Source organism: Pseudogymnoascus verrucosus (assembly GCF_001662655.1).
Source record: "Pseudogymnoascus verrucosus strain UAMH 10579 unplaced genomic scaffold scaffold_37, whole genome shotgun sequence".
In the NCBI taxonomy this organism is placed as follows: domain Eukaryota; kingdom Fungi; phylum Ascomycota; class Leotiomycetes; order Thelebolales; family Thelebolaceae; genus Pseudogymnoascus; species Pseudogymnoascus verrucosus.
This window is the reverse complement of record NW_017263688.1, coordinates 102,489-117,192: the sequence shown is the minus strand read 5'-3', so window position 1 is coordinate 117,192 and position 14,704 is coordinate 102,489. Positions and strand designations below refer to the sequence as shown.

The window sequence follows — 14,704 nt, the reverse complement described above, 5'->3', positions numbered from 1 at the left end:
ATGTCTGATATAATTATGCGCCTCCTCGCTAAAGTCCAACTGCATGATCCAACCTGCACGATTCAAGCTTCCAACCTCCGCTTTTGTTTCCAAACTCAACATACTCATACTCCACCTACATTATGGAGGCCATCGCCTGGAACGTACATACTTCCAGCGAGGAATTGCTAGTTGAGGTTTGCAAGAAAGCTAGGAAAGAGAATGGCCACTATAGTGATTACGGGCGAGGATATGTAATGGTCAAGATCTCAGACGGCATAGCAGTCAAAATCGGGGGCCTCGTGACAGCGTCAGAGGCTAGAACACAGGAATTTGCGAACAAGAATGCTGATCCTACGATCGTTCACGTTCCTCGAGTCTATCGCTTCTTCGAGTGGGAGGGGCAGGGCTACCTATTCACGGAGTACGTCCAAGGGCCGACGCTCGCACAGATCTACCTTGATATAAGACCCGATATCATTCCCCGCATGGCCCGGATTATCGAGCATCTTGGCCAAATACAGGGCCAGGTCCCGGGACCTATAGGCGGTGGACTTGCACAAGGCCATATTTTTGGTGATGATGGTGCCGACGTTGAATTTCCTTCTGTGCCAGGCTTTAACGCATACCTCAACAAACGCCTCGCGGTAATGAAAAAGTCAATAGATCTCACTGGCCACCCCCTCGTTCTGTGCCATATGGATTTATGTCGACGGAACGTGATTCTCAGGGACGATGACACTATTTCTCTTGCCAACTGGAACGATGCAGGGCTTTATCCAAGGTTCTTCGAGGTTGGAGTTCTCTCTTACCTCAACCCTTGGTACGGACCTTTTGATATACCCCTCCAAGAAGATGCAACAACTTTGCTGGGGTTGACTGAAGAGGAGGAACGTTTGATGAAATTGTTAGGGATTGTCCGTTCTATCAACTTGCGAGCTCAACTATGTCAGCCCTATTTATTACGATAGAGCCATGCTTTGACCCAAATCATAGCTGAGTGCCGTGGATCCTATTTGGTGGCAAAGGAGTTTCTTGATATGAGAATGAATATGTTGACTTTATTATTATCCGGGGTTACTGCTACTTGCCACCGCTTGCCTGCTTTTTAAATATTCATTTATTATCTTATAAAAAGAGCATATTTTTATTATAATATCAGGGAGGAAGATATCAGGGAGGAAGATATCAGTACTCTTGACGACTAAAAGTCTCGAACAGGGACGGACCGACCAGACAAAGTAATTATAAAACCGTAGTTATAATAAAGAGTCTCAATTTCAAGTACTCAAGGTTATAATCTCATATTATTACTCATAAATAGAGCAAAGATATAAATTCCATCCGCTCAAATTGCTGAGCAACTCTAGATTAGTGATTGTCGTCATCGAAAACCGCCCTGCAATTAGCGCGCGGAAACGACGGGTTTTGACAGTCCCACCCCACACCAGTCAGTCAACATCGGCATTACGAAATTGGTGCCGAACACCGAACGTCCGTCGGCTTACCAACATGAAAAATGTTTCTTTCTCATTTTATGGCATAGATGTGTCATAACCGCGATGATGAAGGGCAAATAGATAATTTTTCGTATATTTATATTCGTCTATATGCGAGCCTGGTTATGCCAATCTCAAGATGAATCCCTACCCTCATGCCAGGCAGCCCAAAAGGCGCCTGAGTTCCACGAACCCGACCCTCCATGATATCCGGCTTCAGCTATTCAAAGCTATAGGGGGTAATTTTATCATCCTCCAAGTCTTATTTTTCGGCCTTTTCTGCTACATATTTGGCTCTCTTTACCAGCAAACTAGCCATACACATAACCTCACCGTCGCGTTTGTCGATTACGACGGTGGCGCCATAGGAGTCGCAGTGCGCGACGCGTACAAGCAGCTTCAAGGGGATAGCTTCCCAGGGCTCATCGAGCTGTCTCCACAGCAATATTCACAGCCATCTGCTCTTGAAGAGAAAGTTTGCCACATTGATTTCTGGGCGGCGCTCTACATTTCACCCGGTGCCTCCAACCGCCTCACTGAGGGTCTGACGGGAGGCAGCGCGTCATCCTCCTACAACCGCAGCGATGTCATGAGCTTTATCTGGAACGAAGCCCGCTACTCTACTACGGCCGACAGCGTCGCTGCCAAACTTCAAGATTTGTCCGAGGCCGCTCGCATAGCCTACTCAGCCACCAACGGCGCTGCGATTCTCCAGACGCTACCCGCAGGTGACGCAGCCGCAGTATCCGTCTTCTACAACCCGTGGCAGCTCGTATCCCTCAACCTCCAGCCCACCACCCAGGGCTCCCGGCTGATCTACAACACGCTGGTGATCATCCTGATCCTACTCCAGGAGTTCTTCTACCTCGGCACCATCAATGGTCTCTACGCCAAATTTAAAATCTACGGCCGCATCCGCCCCTTCCGCATCATCGCCGTCCGCTTGATCATCTCCATCTTGTACACCTTCGTCGGCTCACTCTGCACGACGGGCGCCATCTGGGCCTTCCGCGCCGGCTGGAACGTCAATGGCGTGCAGTTCGTCTTGACATGGATGACGCTGTGGTTGTTCGCCCACCTGAACTTCCTCACCTTCGATATCTTCAGCATATGGCTGCCTCCGCCCGTTGTTCCTATGGCGCTAGTAACCTGGATCATGATCAACCTCACCTCGATCCTCCTCCCCTTCGCTCTATCACCCCGCTTCTACCACTGGGGATATGCTCTGCCCACGCACGCTGTGTACAATGTCCTCGTCGACATATGGTCCCGCGGGTGTAACCCGGCTCTCTATTACGCACTACCCGTCATGTTCGCGTATGAGATATCCAGTCTGACACTCAGCACGATAGGTGTCTACAGGCGCTCACACTACGGCTTTCTGGAGCTAGAAAGAGAGGAAAAGGCCTTCCAGACCAAGATCGCGGAGTCAATAGCTGCAGCACTTGAAGAGAGCGAGGGAGAGACTCTCGAGAGAAGAAGAGCTGAAGGTGAAGGAGAAGGCGAGGTCGCTGTCGGCGACGAGGAGGCAGTTGTCGTTATGCCTATGCAGAGACGTGGGACCATCACCACGCTCGCGGATCGCGAGGAGATAGCTGAGCGTATCTGGAGAGAAACGACGCAGCTGAGGCGGGAGAGGTCGCGCGCGGAGGCGGATGATAATTTCGGGGGGCCTTGTTTCGAGCTGACGATAAATAAGTGAGAGGGATACATACGGTGTTAAATATTGTAAAATAGAGCAGAATAATTAAATATATTTCAAATCATCTCTCAATATCAGATCTCACTTCTAACTGATAGTGATTGACCACTTACAGCCTGGTGGTTGATCCCCAAGGTCGTGCTGGCCGTGAGCACTCTCATTGGCCGAAACGCACGACACCGGGACGCGGCTGTGGACTGTGGCCTTATCGCCGCCCTTCCCGACACGCTCCCGTCACATTTATATCTCCAAGAGTCACATCCAACCCTTATCACCCCTTCCTCCCATCCATCGTCACCACCTCCATCACCTCAATCGCACCCAACCCACCAGAATCCCCGACCAACAGCCCCATCTCGCGATCAATCGCCACCCACCAACCCGCAACCATGGCAATCTACAGCTCCGTCCCCCCTCCTTCCCAACAACCCTCTGTCGACATCGAAACCTGGACCCTCCACGCCCTCCAACATCTCGACATCACCCCCCTCCAAATCCCCCTCCACGACGACCCCGTCACCACTGCCCCTACCCCAACCCCAAAACCGCGCACCGCCACAACCACAACCACCAAACCCAAACCCGCACCCCCCAAACGCCGCGAACTCGCCGAAAAAGGCAAAGAAGGCAGCCGCCGCCGCAAGCGCTGGGAAAACGACCGCCTCATCGGCGTCCCCGGCGTCGTCGCCCCCTCATCCCGCGATTGGGAAGTCCACAGCACCAGCCCCGTTCGTCGGGTGCCTTACTACCTCGCCCCTTTGTGGGAAAGCGTGGCTGAATCCCGGCGCTCCAAGAACAAGGCCGAGAAGGAAGAGGAGAGGGGTCGTGTGCCTAGCGAGCTGAAGGAGAGGATTCGGAGAGGGAAGGTGGAGGGGGAGATGCTGAGACATCTTGAGGGGGAGGTTAGACGGTTTGTAGTGGAGTGGGAAGATGCGGTGCGTTCGCGCGTCGAGGACTCGCGCGCCGCAGACGCAGAAAGCAGCGACGAGGAAGTCGTGTTCGTAGGCCGCGACCTGTCTGCGCGCACGATGCGCGAGAGAGAGGAGGAGCGCAGAGCGAAAGTCGAAAGGGAGAGGGAGAGGTGTGTGTTTGAGGCGCGGGTGGGGGATAGGGGCGGGGCGTTGGGGAGGTACTTGGTGCATGCGTTGGCGGGGTATTATGGGTTGAGAAGTTGGAGTGTTACGGTTGGGGGGGGGAGGAGGGCGGTGGTGGGGATTAGGGGGGTGGTGGGGATTAGGGGGGTGGGGGGGGAGATGCCGGGGCCGTTGTATGCGATGGTTTAGATTTCTGTGTGGATTTCTGGAAACAGGGTAAAAATGGGTTAGAGGGTTAGAGTGTATAGATGTTAAGATTGTTATGGCTTTGACTTATCGTTGTTGTGTGATGGCATGGCATGTAGAATGAGAATTGGTCACGGAAGACAGTGGAAGTTAGGAGAGATTCTAGGATTTGCACTCGATGCAACCGCTATTCTAAACCTGACTTCAAACTCCAACTAACTACGCCATGCCCAAATTCCAATCTCAACCCGTATAACTAAAACCATCAACCACAGACATCAACATCCCTATCCCGTACTCACAGCTCCGCAAACGCGAGCTCGTACACCAGTCCCAGCGTCAACCTCGCGTGCTGCAGCATATGATCAAAAGAGAGATACTCAATCTTATCATCCTGGGTATGGATCTTATCATCCGAGTACTTAAAGTCGGACTCAATCACAAACGCCGACGGATACCCCGCCTTGCTCGCCGATGCGTGGTCACTGCAAGCGTATCCGCACTTGGTCTCCACATACGGAATATCGCAGTACTCCGTCACGATCGTCTTGATGAACTCCGTCAACGCCGGGTCGACGAAATCAGTGATAACGCCCACGCTCTCGGGCTCTCCGGCATCGAGAGTCTTTTGGACATAACCAGTCATATCCTGCTGCAACATAGCCCGCACATCACGACCCTCCTTCTCATATGCGCTGAAGATAGCCTGGGAGCCGAGCAGACCGCCCTCTTCCGCAGAGTACCAGTGGAACTCGATGGTGTTTGTTGCGTTCCCCGCCACAACCGACTCATCAGCCAACAGCACCCGCAGCGCCTCAAGGATGGTAACCGTTCCTGATCCATCATCATCCGCGCCAGGCGCTGGGAGGAATGCAGGCAGGAACAGGTTAATACTATCCTGATGCGCGCCAATAACGACAGTCTTATCGCTCTGTCCCGGAATCGTAGCGATAACGCTGTTCTGCCCCCACGAGTGCGGGAAGTGCTTCACATGCGCACCGTGCTTATCAGCCCCCGCAGCACCGACCATTTCGGTGACAGTCTCGAGGAGCCATGCGGACGACTGAGCGCCGTAGGTGGACTTGTAGTAGCGGGTGTAGAAGGAGGTGAATTTCTCGAGGTGCGCCCGCATTTTCGACTTGGAGAGGGTCTTGAGGAGGGGCTCGAGACTGGTCTGGTGCACGGGTGCTGCGGGGAAGACACGCTTCTTGCTGGTGTGGATGTTGTAGGAGCCGAGGGATTGGGTGTCGGTGATGTCCATGAAGTTGATGTTTTGCTGGGGAAACAGTTAGCATCGGGTGCGTGGGATGGCGGAATGGCGGACTTACTCGTTTCAGATCCCATTTGTCTTCCTCTATCACCAACCTGGTCTCTCCGGGGGAGAGCTCGATGAGATACTTTGTTGCATCCTCGCCACTGTCGCTGGTGAGCACGACTTGGTCGGTCTCGTGCTTCTCGACGAAGCGGGCGTTGATGGCCGAGGCTGATAGGGCCAGCACGGATAGGGTGGTGAGTTTCATGATGGGCGGACTATGAGTGTTTGTGAAAGTATACTATGAGGGCAGCGATATTGAAGGTTGATGGAGAGGATGAGTCGTGGAAGAGGCTGTAGGCGGTGGTCCTGCACTGTACCTGGCGGGATGACTAGTAGCATGTGGAGCAGCCTGTGTGGCTGGGGCAATCGGGTCAGCCTCCGAAACGCGGGGAGTGGCTGAAAGGCGCTAGTCTACTTTAAGCGATCTATTAAATCCACAGATAAGATGCAAGATGCAAGGTGGAAGGTGCAGTTCTTCAGATGAATAATCATTTCAATATTTGAATGTTTTGGGAGATTGAGATTGCCTTAATATGTTATTACCGCCCTTGCTTATTTCACACAACATTAGTGACTGTCGTATCTTGTTTGATGTCGTGCTCGGGGGAACATGGCATAGCCTCAAGTTCTACGTTCTACAGGCGGTAACCGCGGAGCTTTCCATCTCTGTGCACACGCTGGGCGTGACTTGCACGGGACTTGCACAACCAGTTCACAAGCCCATGATCCCTCACGTTAGGTAGATATAGCATTGCTAACTTACACAATAGGGTCAGATATCACCATGTTCCAAACTTATATGGATCATGCCTTTGTGGAGCTGACTCAGGCTAAGCACACAAAGCACAGGCCATAATGGATTTGATGGGTTGATGGTGGGGGCGGAAGCGCTGGCGTTGGTGGACCAAGATCGCTGTGGTGCACTATGCCACCATGCAGCAAAACCATTCTATGGTAACCAGGCTCTGTCCCGCGTCGCTCGCAGAGTTACCCAAGGGACTGGGCGCCTGTGAGATGCTTGGTTTGGAAATATGAGAAGCAGAAGCACTCGGGATGCCGTGCGGCGTTGGGGGGTTGACTCTTCGATCTCCGACAAGGACCAGACGACGATCAAACGATATATGATGATAATAGCGGGAAACGAAACGTCCACGGGCAACACACAGGCCATGATCAACATGGAGCGGTCACGACATCCCTTTACGGCACGGAACGAGGAGGGGGGCTACTACTGTTGCTCTCTGGGATTATACATGCCAAGTATAACCTGTCAAGCACAGCTAGAGAGTACCAGTCCGTGCCAGAGAGTGGGGGTTACCTAAGAAGTGAGACCTTGAGGATGTCTAGGATGTCTGGGATGTCTGGTGACTGTCCGTAGTGGCCATAGTTTGCATGGCTTTGCAGGACCAGAGTCGCCGCTCCGTACACTTTCGGTGGTACCCCGCAGTTCAGACCTGGGGATACAGCCGTATACAGCTTCATGGGCAGCACGCCTCCCAACGTCTGACGCGCGGATTGGCTGCTTGCTCCGATACATTTGACGCTCCCCTTGGTTGCGTGTTTCATGGAGGGCGGCGGCCATCAGTGGCGGTGGGATGAGATGAGTCGTGGGCGTTGACGGATCTTCCTCTGTTGCATGTTGCGTATTGTGTATTGCGCAGTATTGCACAGTATGCGTTATGAAGGGGGAGGGAGTAGTACCACCGAATGCACCATGGGCAATAAGAGCACCTCATTCGCCGATCAAACTGGCCGGGTCTGGGTTCGAGCATTGGAGCATACGCGTTCCAAGCTGAACCACCAAGGTAATATGTACGATATTGGATGCGTAGAGCTTCTACACTGCAAGTATCTTCTACTTGCAGTCGAGATATGGCATGTGGTGCAATTGGACATCCTATAGTGGCGTAGCGCTGGTGTATTGGTGTATATTGGTGCATGCAGCTGGGTGTCAGTACGGGATGAGAAGGGTTAAGTGTGTAGTTTGTGTGTGGTATGTGGTATGTGTATGTAGAAATGCTCCAAAGCGGCCTCTAGAGCGAGTACATACATGAGGGTATACAAAGTCCAACATACTCTGATTTCCCTGTCGCCAACAGCATGCGTGTCATTGGTGGCAATCTGATTAGTCATCCAAGACGGACTATAATTCGCCCGTCTCATTGGCTCATAGTCCCTCCAACCCCCCCAATGTATAAGTTACAATACGGTACGTCATCGATTTCAGCCGGGTAGCTGTCTTTGGAGTCTTTGTACCAGGCTTTTGCTGCTTTTCTGCTTCAAAATGTCTTGAAGATACTTAATAAATACACTAACTACTTGCTCTAAATCTTCTCCTTTGACTTCCTTGCTATGTGCTCCTTCTTGCTCCTTCTTGCACTAACATAATACTAACACCGTCGACCCTGGAAGACCCTGATTCCACGCAGTCACCACCACCAGCCTAGTCGAAACCAAGGACAAGGAAGGGACAAGCACCTTCTCCTTCCTCTCTACTTGACTCTTCTTCTTCAACTTCCTCACAATTCTACGAACACAGGTAATCCGTACAGAAGGTAAGCGTGCAATCCTATTCTACGTTCTCTACTCCTTCGCCTTCGTTCTACCTACACCGAGAGGAAGCTAACTCCAAGCAAGGTTGCAGACAGGTTCGGGGTCGGAAAGTTCACTCAGTTCCTCACAGCCGCTCTTCCCCACTCTCCAACACACCGACGCCCCCGATACTCTTGACACCGTTCTCGAGACGCCGTGCAGCATATCAAAATGGATAGACTCCACCAAAGTAAGCCGCAAACTCCACTACACCCACAACTCTACCTGTGCAGGAACGATGCTGACCACCTCCCAAGTTAACCCCTTCGCCAAGCGCGAGACCCACGACGCCCAGACGATTTTCTGGTATAAGATCTTTACCACGTTGTCATGGCTCCTGGCCGTCGTCTCCAGCGTCTACTACACCTTCCACGCGCCAGACGATGATGTTACCAAGCAGCGCACAATCTGGGGCCAGAACAGACACCACCACACCGCCTTTGCCCTGAACTCGTGCATTGCATCCATCTACTGGTAGGCTTCTCTGATATTTCTCATTGGTGCATCACATCTAACAAATTCCAGGATCTTGCTCTTCGTCCTTCAAGGTGGTTACATCTGGCACCTGTTCTCCCCCAACGCCGACCATGTCCAGGCCGCAGCCTCAGTCGGGAGCCACTTCATCTTCAACAACCTCCTCCACTTCGGCTTCGTCATGCTCTTCGTCCGCTCCCACTTCGTCTGGGCTGAGCTGATCCTCATCGTCAACTTCTTCAACCTGTCGTCGCTCTACTTCCGCTACCCTGCCTTGCCTCGCTTTGTCCACCTCCCAGCTGTCTCGGGACCCCTGGCCTGGGCATTCGTTGCTTTGTACTGGAACGGAGCTATTGCTTTCAACGCCGAGGGCTTGTTTGGCCGCATCCTTGCCAACGTCGCAGTCTGGGGTATCCTTGTCTACGGACTTTTCTTCCTCGTCACCTTCAAGGTTAGTTTTCTAAGTAGTAGACCCCCCAAAAAGCTATATTAACACCATCACAGGACTACACCATGGGCTTCTCCCTCAGCGTCCTCAGCGCCTCCCTCGGTGTCGGCCAATTTCTCCGCCAAGTCATCGCCTTCCAGTGGATCTTCGCCTTCACCATCATGGCCACCCTCTTCGTCGCCACCTTCGTCATCACCCTCCCCGAGATCTTTGGCGGCCGCTTCACCAGAGGCGAGGCAGTTGTTGCCGAGGACCAGGAGAGAGCTCCTCTCTTGGAAGACAACTAAACCAGTCAAGAGGACGGATAATCTCCGTGTGTCAAAGAAAGCCGCAAGGCTGCAGAAAGGGTTTATGGATTTATGGTCTATATGGTCAGTTACGAGTGCTTCGCTTTTGATGTTTTATTGTGGGGATTGGATCACGTCCGCGCTCATTTTTGAATGAACTTAATACTCCGCTCTTCGCGATGGATGGATGGATGACTGCTCGTTTTTGTTTTCCCGCTGGATTTCAGTTTGAAATTTTTCTCAAATGCATGTCTGGGAGTTTTTTTGGAGGACGTAAGGATCTATTCGAGCAGATTGACACAGAATACAGATTGAGCAGTATGGAACTTACGTATCTTTGATCTCTGTTCTAGCTTAATTTAAATAAATATAAAAATGTTTCTCTCGCTTTATTGAAATCGAGCTTGATCATATCACGTGCTTTGGCGATGTGGATGAAGCCGCGCTACGCCAAGTGGAGCTACAGGGGAGCTAGGCCCACTAGAAGTAGTCTAACCACATTGTATGTAGTGCAGTATCTTTAATACTCAGCATCGCGGGGTGGCCCAAGCTCTGAAGCTTTTATTTGGCAACGACGACGTCCACTGAGCCAGGAGGAGAGGAGAGGATTGGATTGAATCGATTATTGAGGTGCAAACCCCCCTCGGACTATTTCGCCATGTCGTCTAAAACGCTCTCTTCCGTCCTACGGAGCGGAGCCTCCATCCTCAAACCGCGTCAATCCCAACCCATAGGCGCAGTCTCGTGTCCCAGCCCAGTTCAAAAGCGATTCTACACGCCCAACCACGACGACCCCTCCACCACCACCTCCTCCCCCTCCCAGAACGACCTCCCCAACATTAAGCTCCACGCCCTCCTCAACTCCATCCCCCTCTCCCAAAAAATCCGCTACGTCAAAGACGCCTCCCCCACCTCCCTCCCCCACCCCACCACCCCCCCCGGCCTCCTCTCCGCCCTCCTCCACCCCTCCCCCCCACCATACACAATCGGCACAGACATCTGCCACATCCCTCGCATCCACCGCATCCTCGTGAGCCAGCTAGCCGAACCAGGCTACGTCGAGGGCGCCATGCCGCGCTTCTGGACGCGCACCCTCTCCCCCCTCGAGGCGCGGTATAGTGGCTGGAAAGCCGCGGGCGGGGTGGATGGGAGCGCGAAGTTTTTGGCGGGGAGGTGGGCCGCGAAGGAGGCGGTTATTAAGGCGGTTGCGGCGGCGTGGCCGGGGGGGGGGAAGGTCTTTATGCATGATATTGTTATCTTGAATGCGAAGACCCAGTTGGCGCTCTTGGAGGCGAGGAAGGCGGCGGTGAGGATTGAGGCTAGGGAGGCAGGGGTGCGGGAGGAGGAGGAGGTGCCGGGGGGGGAGGGAGAGGGTGCGGGTGCGGTGGTGGGGGAGGCGCCGAGGGCGTTTGTGAAGCTCCCGGGGGCGGAGGGGTGGTGGGTGGAGGTTAGTGTGAGTATTTCTCATGATGGGGAGTATGCGACTGCGACGGCGTTGGTGGCGGTGGATCCGAAGATTGCGGGGGTTAGGAGGGAGAAGAGTTTGGTGAGGGAGGTGGTGGCGAAGACGTATACGGATGAGAGGTATTTGTGAATATTTACGAGCGACATGTGATGTCGGCAAGGTGAAGGATAATGGGGCGGGTGTATATATGGAGGGGGAGGGGATGTATGATTTTGGGTAGAAAGGGAGGGTTTGCATAGCTGGGGGAGGATCTTAGGTTGGGTCTGGAGTTGGTGGATATACCATTTTTGCGAGATTTTATTGGAGTATGTGTATATTATCTCTTACCTCACCTCTTACACTTTTATCTCAGAATGTGGTGTTTAATGTTGGTGTTCTGCTGTGTCTCTTCTTGAAGCGGGGGATAAGTTTTCTCCTGCGTTCTTTATGTTTTTGAACCCGGCAGCAGTCTGTCTTCTGTCGGAAACGTTCATACCATCCAGACCAAATTGGGTTATGGAATATAAAATATATATTTCTGAAGTTGAAAGATCAAGCAAGTGCTATTCTATTCAAATTAACCCCCCTATATACAGATCCTGTGGATAAAGTCACTTGTTTGGTGCATATCTTGTTGACGTCCAAGTGAAGTCCAGCAGCCTCAGGAAAGTTGCACAAGTTACTATTATGAGTAAATGGTGGGATGGCACAGGTTTAGAAACCGGATATCTCAGAGTGATATTCAGTAGTGATATATTGACTTTGGTGTCTCCTGGAATGCTCACCATCAATCACCATTTCTCTCTTTCGAGGAAGTTCTCATGTTCTTGGGATCCTGCTCGCTGCTTAATCTGCATCTCTCCCATTGTTGCGGTTATTGAATTCAGAACACAATACACAGTTTACCTTCCTCAGGTTTCGCTTCTTTCTTCACAGTACTATTGAGAAGTTGTGAGAAGAGAACCTTGGGATCTGAAGATTTCTGGTATAAACTTCTATTTTATTCCTTCGATCTCAACTTCACCCATTTACTCTTCCTTCAACCCCCTCACAACAACCTTTCTTCTCAACCACCTCACATCACCAACCCTTCTTCCTCAACAGCCTTTCTTCCTCAATCACTTTCTTCACAACTACAATAGCTCTTCTTCTTTGGAAGATCTTCAACTTCTTTCTTCAAGCAACTACTTCACACCAACCTTCTTCCTCGAGTACCTCCTTTTCAGCAACAACCTTCTTCAAAGCTCCACCACCATACTTCAGCTTCCTTAGTTACTCCCCGAAGCTTATTTGTCCTTGATTCCTCATAACACAAGAACACAATCAACCTAAGGTAAGCACCACCCATCACTCCCTAACCCAGATCGAACCCTCCTGCACGGTCGATCACTCTTTGCCCCAGATCGACCCCCACAAGCCTCAAAATCCAAACCTTCTGTCCAACTCCCTTCATTGCTGTTTCGATCTTAAGTCTCCTGCCTTTTACCAAGACTTCAATCATTATCAACACCAACGTTATCTATTGTGCTGAATCTCAACTAACTCTGCTTCTTTTTCTTTGATAGACCCAATACATCTCCAACAACATGTCGCAAGGTTTCACTGCCGTGAACCTCCCTCTTGAAGACGAGGCCCCTATGGGATCTCAGGCAATTGTTTTGTACAAAGACGAGGATATGGAGGACAACGTCGGCGATGCTGATGCTACTGAGGTAAGTTCATTAACCGTCTTGTCGTCTCGGAATGGATTGAACTCCATGAACATCACATCTTTTCACATTTCCTGTTTCTCCGATCTCACGGCATGAAACCACGTCGTCTATCTATAACCACAAACTCCACACTGCATTGCCTTCCACAAACATCTCTTCCTTTCCCTGTCCAAGATCGATCTTGACTGTCTTTGTTACTGGGCGCACTAACACAATCTCAGACCGCAGAACAAGCCTCCCCCGCAACACCGGCACCCGGCTCAAACACCACCAAGAAGCGTTCACCCAAACCCAAGAACGCCCAAACCAATGCGGACGGCACTTCTGTGCCCAAAACCCCACGCAAGAATGCCAAGCAGAAGGAGCTCAACGAAGACGGCACTCCAGTCGTCAAATCCACCTCAGTTCGCAAGAAGCCTGCGCCCAAGGTGGATGAGGATGGAATTATTATCGCAAAGCCTCCTCGCAAGAAGGCTGAGCCAAAGCCAAAGACTGGTCCAAATGGAGAGTCTCTTCCCAAGACGCCGCGCAAGAATGCCAAGAAAGTCAAGAGCGAGGACAAGATCGTCGACGACGAAGCTGGTGATGTAAATATGGCTGGTGATATGGTCAGCAGCATGGTGGGTGATATTGCCAGCGCCAAGATGCCTGGCTATGGAGATGAGGATTCCTCTGCCGTCAAATCCTATTACGCTCCCACGCCCAATGGCGGCAGTAGCCCTGTCAGCGCTGCTGAGGCGCCAATGACTCCCAAAGTGAAGAAGGCATCCCTTGCTGCCAACGGTACCCCCGGTGGCAAGAAGAAGCGCGCTGCTGAGGAAGATGGCGAGGCCGATCCTTTCACCACTCCTACCAAGAAGATCAAGGCCGCTGCTGGTACCCCAAAGAGCGGCAATGGAAAGGGCACAGCTATCGCAACCTCCAAGGACCAGCTCACCGATGAGGATAAGATGATGATTCAGTGGAGAAAGGATGGCAAGGGCTGGCCTGAGATCCGCAAGAAGTGGGGTGAAATGACCGGCAAGCCACCTGGAACTAGCACTCTCCCCAACCGCTACAAGCGCCTGATGGCCAACATCACTGACTGGAAGGATGGTGATGTGAGCTACTCTCTTTTGTTTACCCTTTTTAAATTCCCTTTTTCGCCATGACTCAACTGAACAACCTTTGACTAACTCATCCAATCAGCTTGAGCGTATGCTCGTTGCCGAGCAGAAAGTGACCAAAGCTTTTGCAACAGAGTTATACGGCCGCATGGCTACTGTCATGATCCAGCTTGGTGGTGACACCTACACTGCCGCGGCCATTGAGAAGGCCTATCTGAAAGAGAAGCGCGAAGGCTTCCCTCACGCCGCGACCATTGACGAGGTCATGAACGGCCCTGATGCTCCGGCTGACGATGATGAGGATATTGACGAGGCTTCCAACGGCGCTGCACCCTCGGCCAGCGACGATGAGGGCATGAAGGCCATCGACCAAGCCATCGATGGCGGTGCTGTCGTGAAGCGCGATGAGCTCATGGAGGATGCTGAGACTCCGGATGAGGAAAATTCAGACGGTGGAGTTCCAATTTCGCCTGGACTCAAGTCGGAGGGTATCAAAGGTGAAGATGATGGTGAGATGGACTCCGACATGGCTTAAATCTCATTCTTCACCGTGTGATCGACTCGCCGTTTGGCATTTTCGGAACCTAGCCTCACATTCTCCGATCTGAGTCCGCAGCACACCTTTCACGTTCCGCCAGTGCTTTCATATCGCCATCGACTCCCCAGAGCTAGTTGTGTCTCGGCACATTCTCAGTCAGTGCGGTTTTTCTGCCATACGGAGCATCGCTGTGCGAACGTCACTTACTTTACGAATACGATGACATACTTATATATTTCTCACGCGCTCTGCTGGATCCGAGACACGGTATATACGAAACTCTATCACGAAGAATAATTGTCTCTCATGGGGTCTGGCATCTGCGTGC

The 14,704-nt window shown here is 51.9% G+C and overlaps 7 protein-coding genes across 7 annotated transcripts; 6 read left to right on the top strand and 1 right to left on the bottom strand.

Annotated features, from left to right (window-relative positions):
* The first annotated feature begins 79 nt into the window (after positions 1-79).
* On the top strand, positions 80-1,250 carry VE01_07916 (uncharacterized protein). Its single transcript, XM_018277346.2, has one exon. It carries the CDS (start codon positions 123-125, stop codon positions 948-950), a length of 828 nt encoding a protein of 275 aa, XP_018128305.1. The 5' UTR covers positions 80-122; the 3' UTR covers positions 951-1,250.
* Positions 1,251-1,467: 217 nt separating this feature from the next.
* VE01_07915 (uncharacterized protein) lies at positions 1,468-3,222 on the top strand. The gene has a single exon (XM_018277345.2). The coding sequence runs from the start codon at positions 1,618-1,620 to the stop codon at positions 3,178-3,180; it is 1,563 nt and encodes a 520-aa protein (XP_018128308.1). The 5' UTR covers positions 1,468-1,617; the 3' UTR covers positions 3,181-3,222.
* A 212-nt stretch (positions 3,223-3,434) lies between these two features.
* Positions 3,435-4,672, top strand: VE01_07914 (uncharacterized protein). Its single transcript, XM_018277344.2, has one exon. The coding sequence runs from the start codon at positions 3,570-3,572 to the stop codon at positions 4,461-4,463; it is 894 nt and encodes a 297-aa protein (XP_018128307.1). The 5' UTR covers positions 3,435-3,569; the 3' UTR covers positions 4,464-4,672.
* On the bottom strand, positions 4,614-6,059 carry LAP1 (Leucine aminopeptidase 1). Its single transcript, XM_018277343.2, has 2 exons — positions 5,789-6,059; positions 4,614-5,736 (listed from the first exon to the last, which is right to left on the bottom strand). The coding sequence occupies exons 1-2, from the start codon at positions 5,978-5,980 to the stop codon at positions 4,759-4,761; spliced, it is 1,170 nt and encodes a 389-aa protein (XP_018128310.1). The 5' UTR covers positions 5,981-6,059; the 3' UTR covers positions 4,614-4,758.
* A 1,931-nt stretch (positions 6,060-7,990) lies between these two features.
* Positions 7,991-9,963, top strand: VE01_07912 (uncharacterized protein). Its single transcript, XM_018277342.2, has 5 exons — positions 7,991-8,330; positions 8,413-8,557; positions 8,625-8,841; positions 8,893-9,292; positions 9,346-9,963. Exons 2-5 carry the CDS (start codon positions 8,539-8,541, stop codon positions 9,574-9,576), a joined length of 867 nt encoding a protein of 288 aa, XP_018128309.1. The 5' UTR covers positions 7,991-8,330; positions 8,413-8,538; the 3' UTR covers positions 9,577-9,963.
* Positions 9,964-10,144: 181 nt separating this feature from the next.
* VE01_07911 (uncharacterized protein) lies at positions 10,145-11,240 on the top strand. Its single transcript, XM_018277341.2, has one exon. It carries the CDS (start codon positions 10,235-10,237, stop codon positions 11,168-11,170), a length of 936 nt encoding a protein of 311 aa, XP_018128312.1. The 5' UTR covers positions 10,145-10,234; the 3' UTR covers positions 11,171-11,240.
* On the top strand, positions 11,241-14,373 carry VE01_07910 (uncharacterized protein; the record flags this gene model as incomplete). Its single annotated transcript, XM_018277340.2, has 4 exons — positions 11,241-11,346; positions 12,586-12,732; positions 12,954-13,832; positions 13,921-14,373. Exons 2-4 carry the CDS (start codon positions 12,607-12,609, stop codon positions 14,371-14,373), a joined length of 1,458 nt encoding a protein of 485 aa, XP_018128311.1. The 5' UTR covers positions 11,241-11,346; positions 12,586-12,606.
* Positions 14,374-14,704: the final 331 nt, after the last annotated feature.

What these genes read in the sequence shown, in the direction of transcription:
- LAP1 (XM_018277343.2), bottom strand. Translation starts at nt 5,980, where the DNA reads ATGAAACTCACCACCCTATCCGTGCTGGCCCTATCAGCCTCGGCCATC. An exon ending in ACAAATGGGATCTGAAACGA is followed by an intron (nt 5,737 to 5,788) that starts GTAAGTCCGCCA and finishes CTGTTTCCCCAG; the next exon opens with CAAAACATCAACTTCATGGA.
- VE01_07911 (XM_018277341.2), top strand. Translation starts at nt 10,235, where the DNA reads ATGTCGTCTAAAACGCTCTCTTCCGTCCTACGGAGCGGAGCCTCCATC.
- VE01_07912 (XM_018277342.2), top strand. An exon ending in TGCATTGCATCCATCTACTG is followed by an intron (nt 8,842 to 8,892) that starts GTAGGCTTCTCT and finishes AACAAATTCCAG; the next exon opens with GATCTTGCTCTTCGTCCTTC. An exon ending in TCTTCCTCGTCACCTTCAAG is followed by an intron (nt 9,293 to 9,345) that starts GTTAGTTTTCTA and finishes ACACCATCACAG; the next exon opens with GACTACACCATGGGCTTCTC.
- VE01_07915 (XM_018277345.2), top strand. Translation starts at nt 1,618, where the DNA reads ATGAATCCCTACCCTCATGCCAGGCAGCCCAAAAGGCGCCTGAGTTCC.
- VE01_07914 (XM_018277344.2), top strand. Translation starts at nt 3,570, where the DNA reads ATGGCAATCTACAGCTCCGTCCCCCCTCCTTCCCAACAACCCTCTGTC.
- VE01_07916 (XM_018277346.2), top strand. Translation starts at nt 123, where the DNA reads ATGGAGGCCATCGCCTGGAACGTACATACTTCCAGCGAGGAATTGCTA.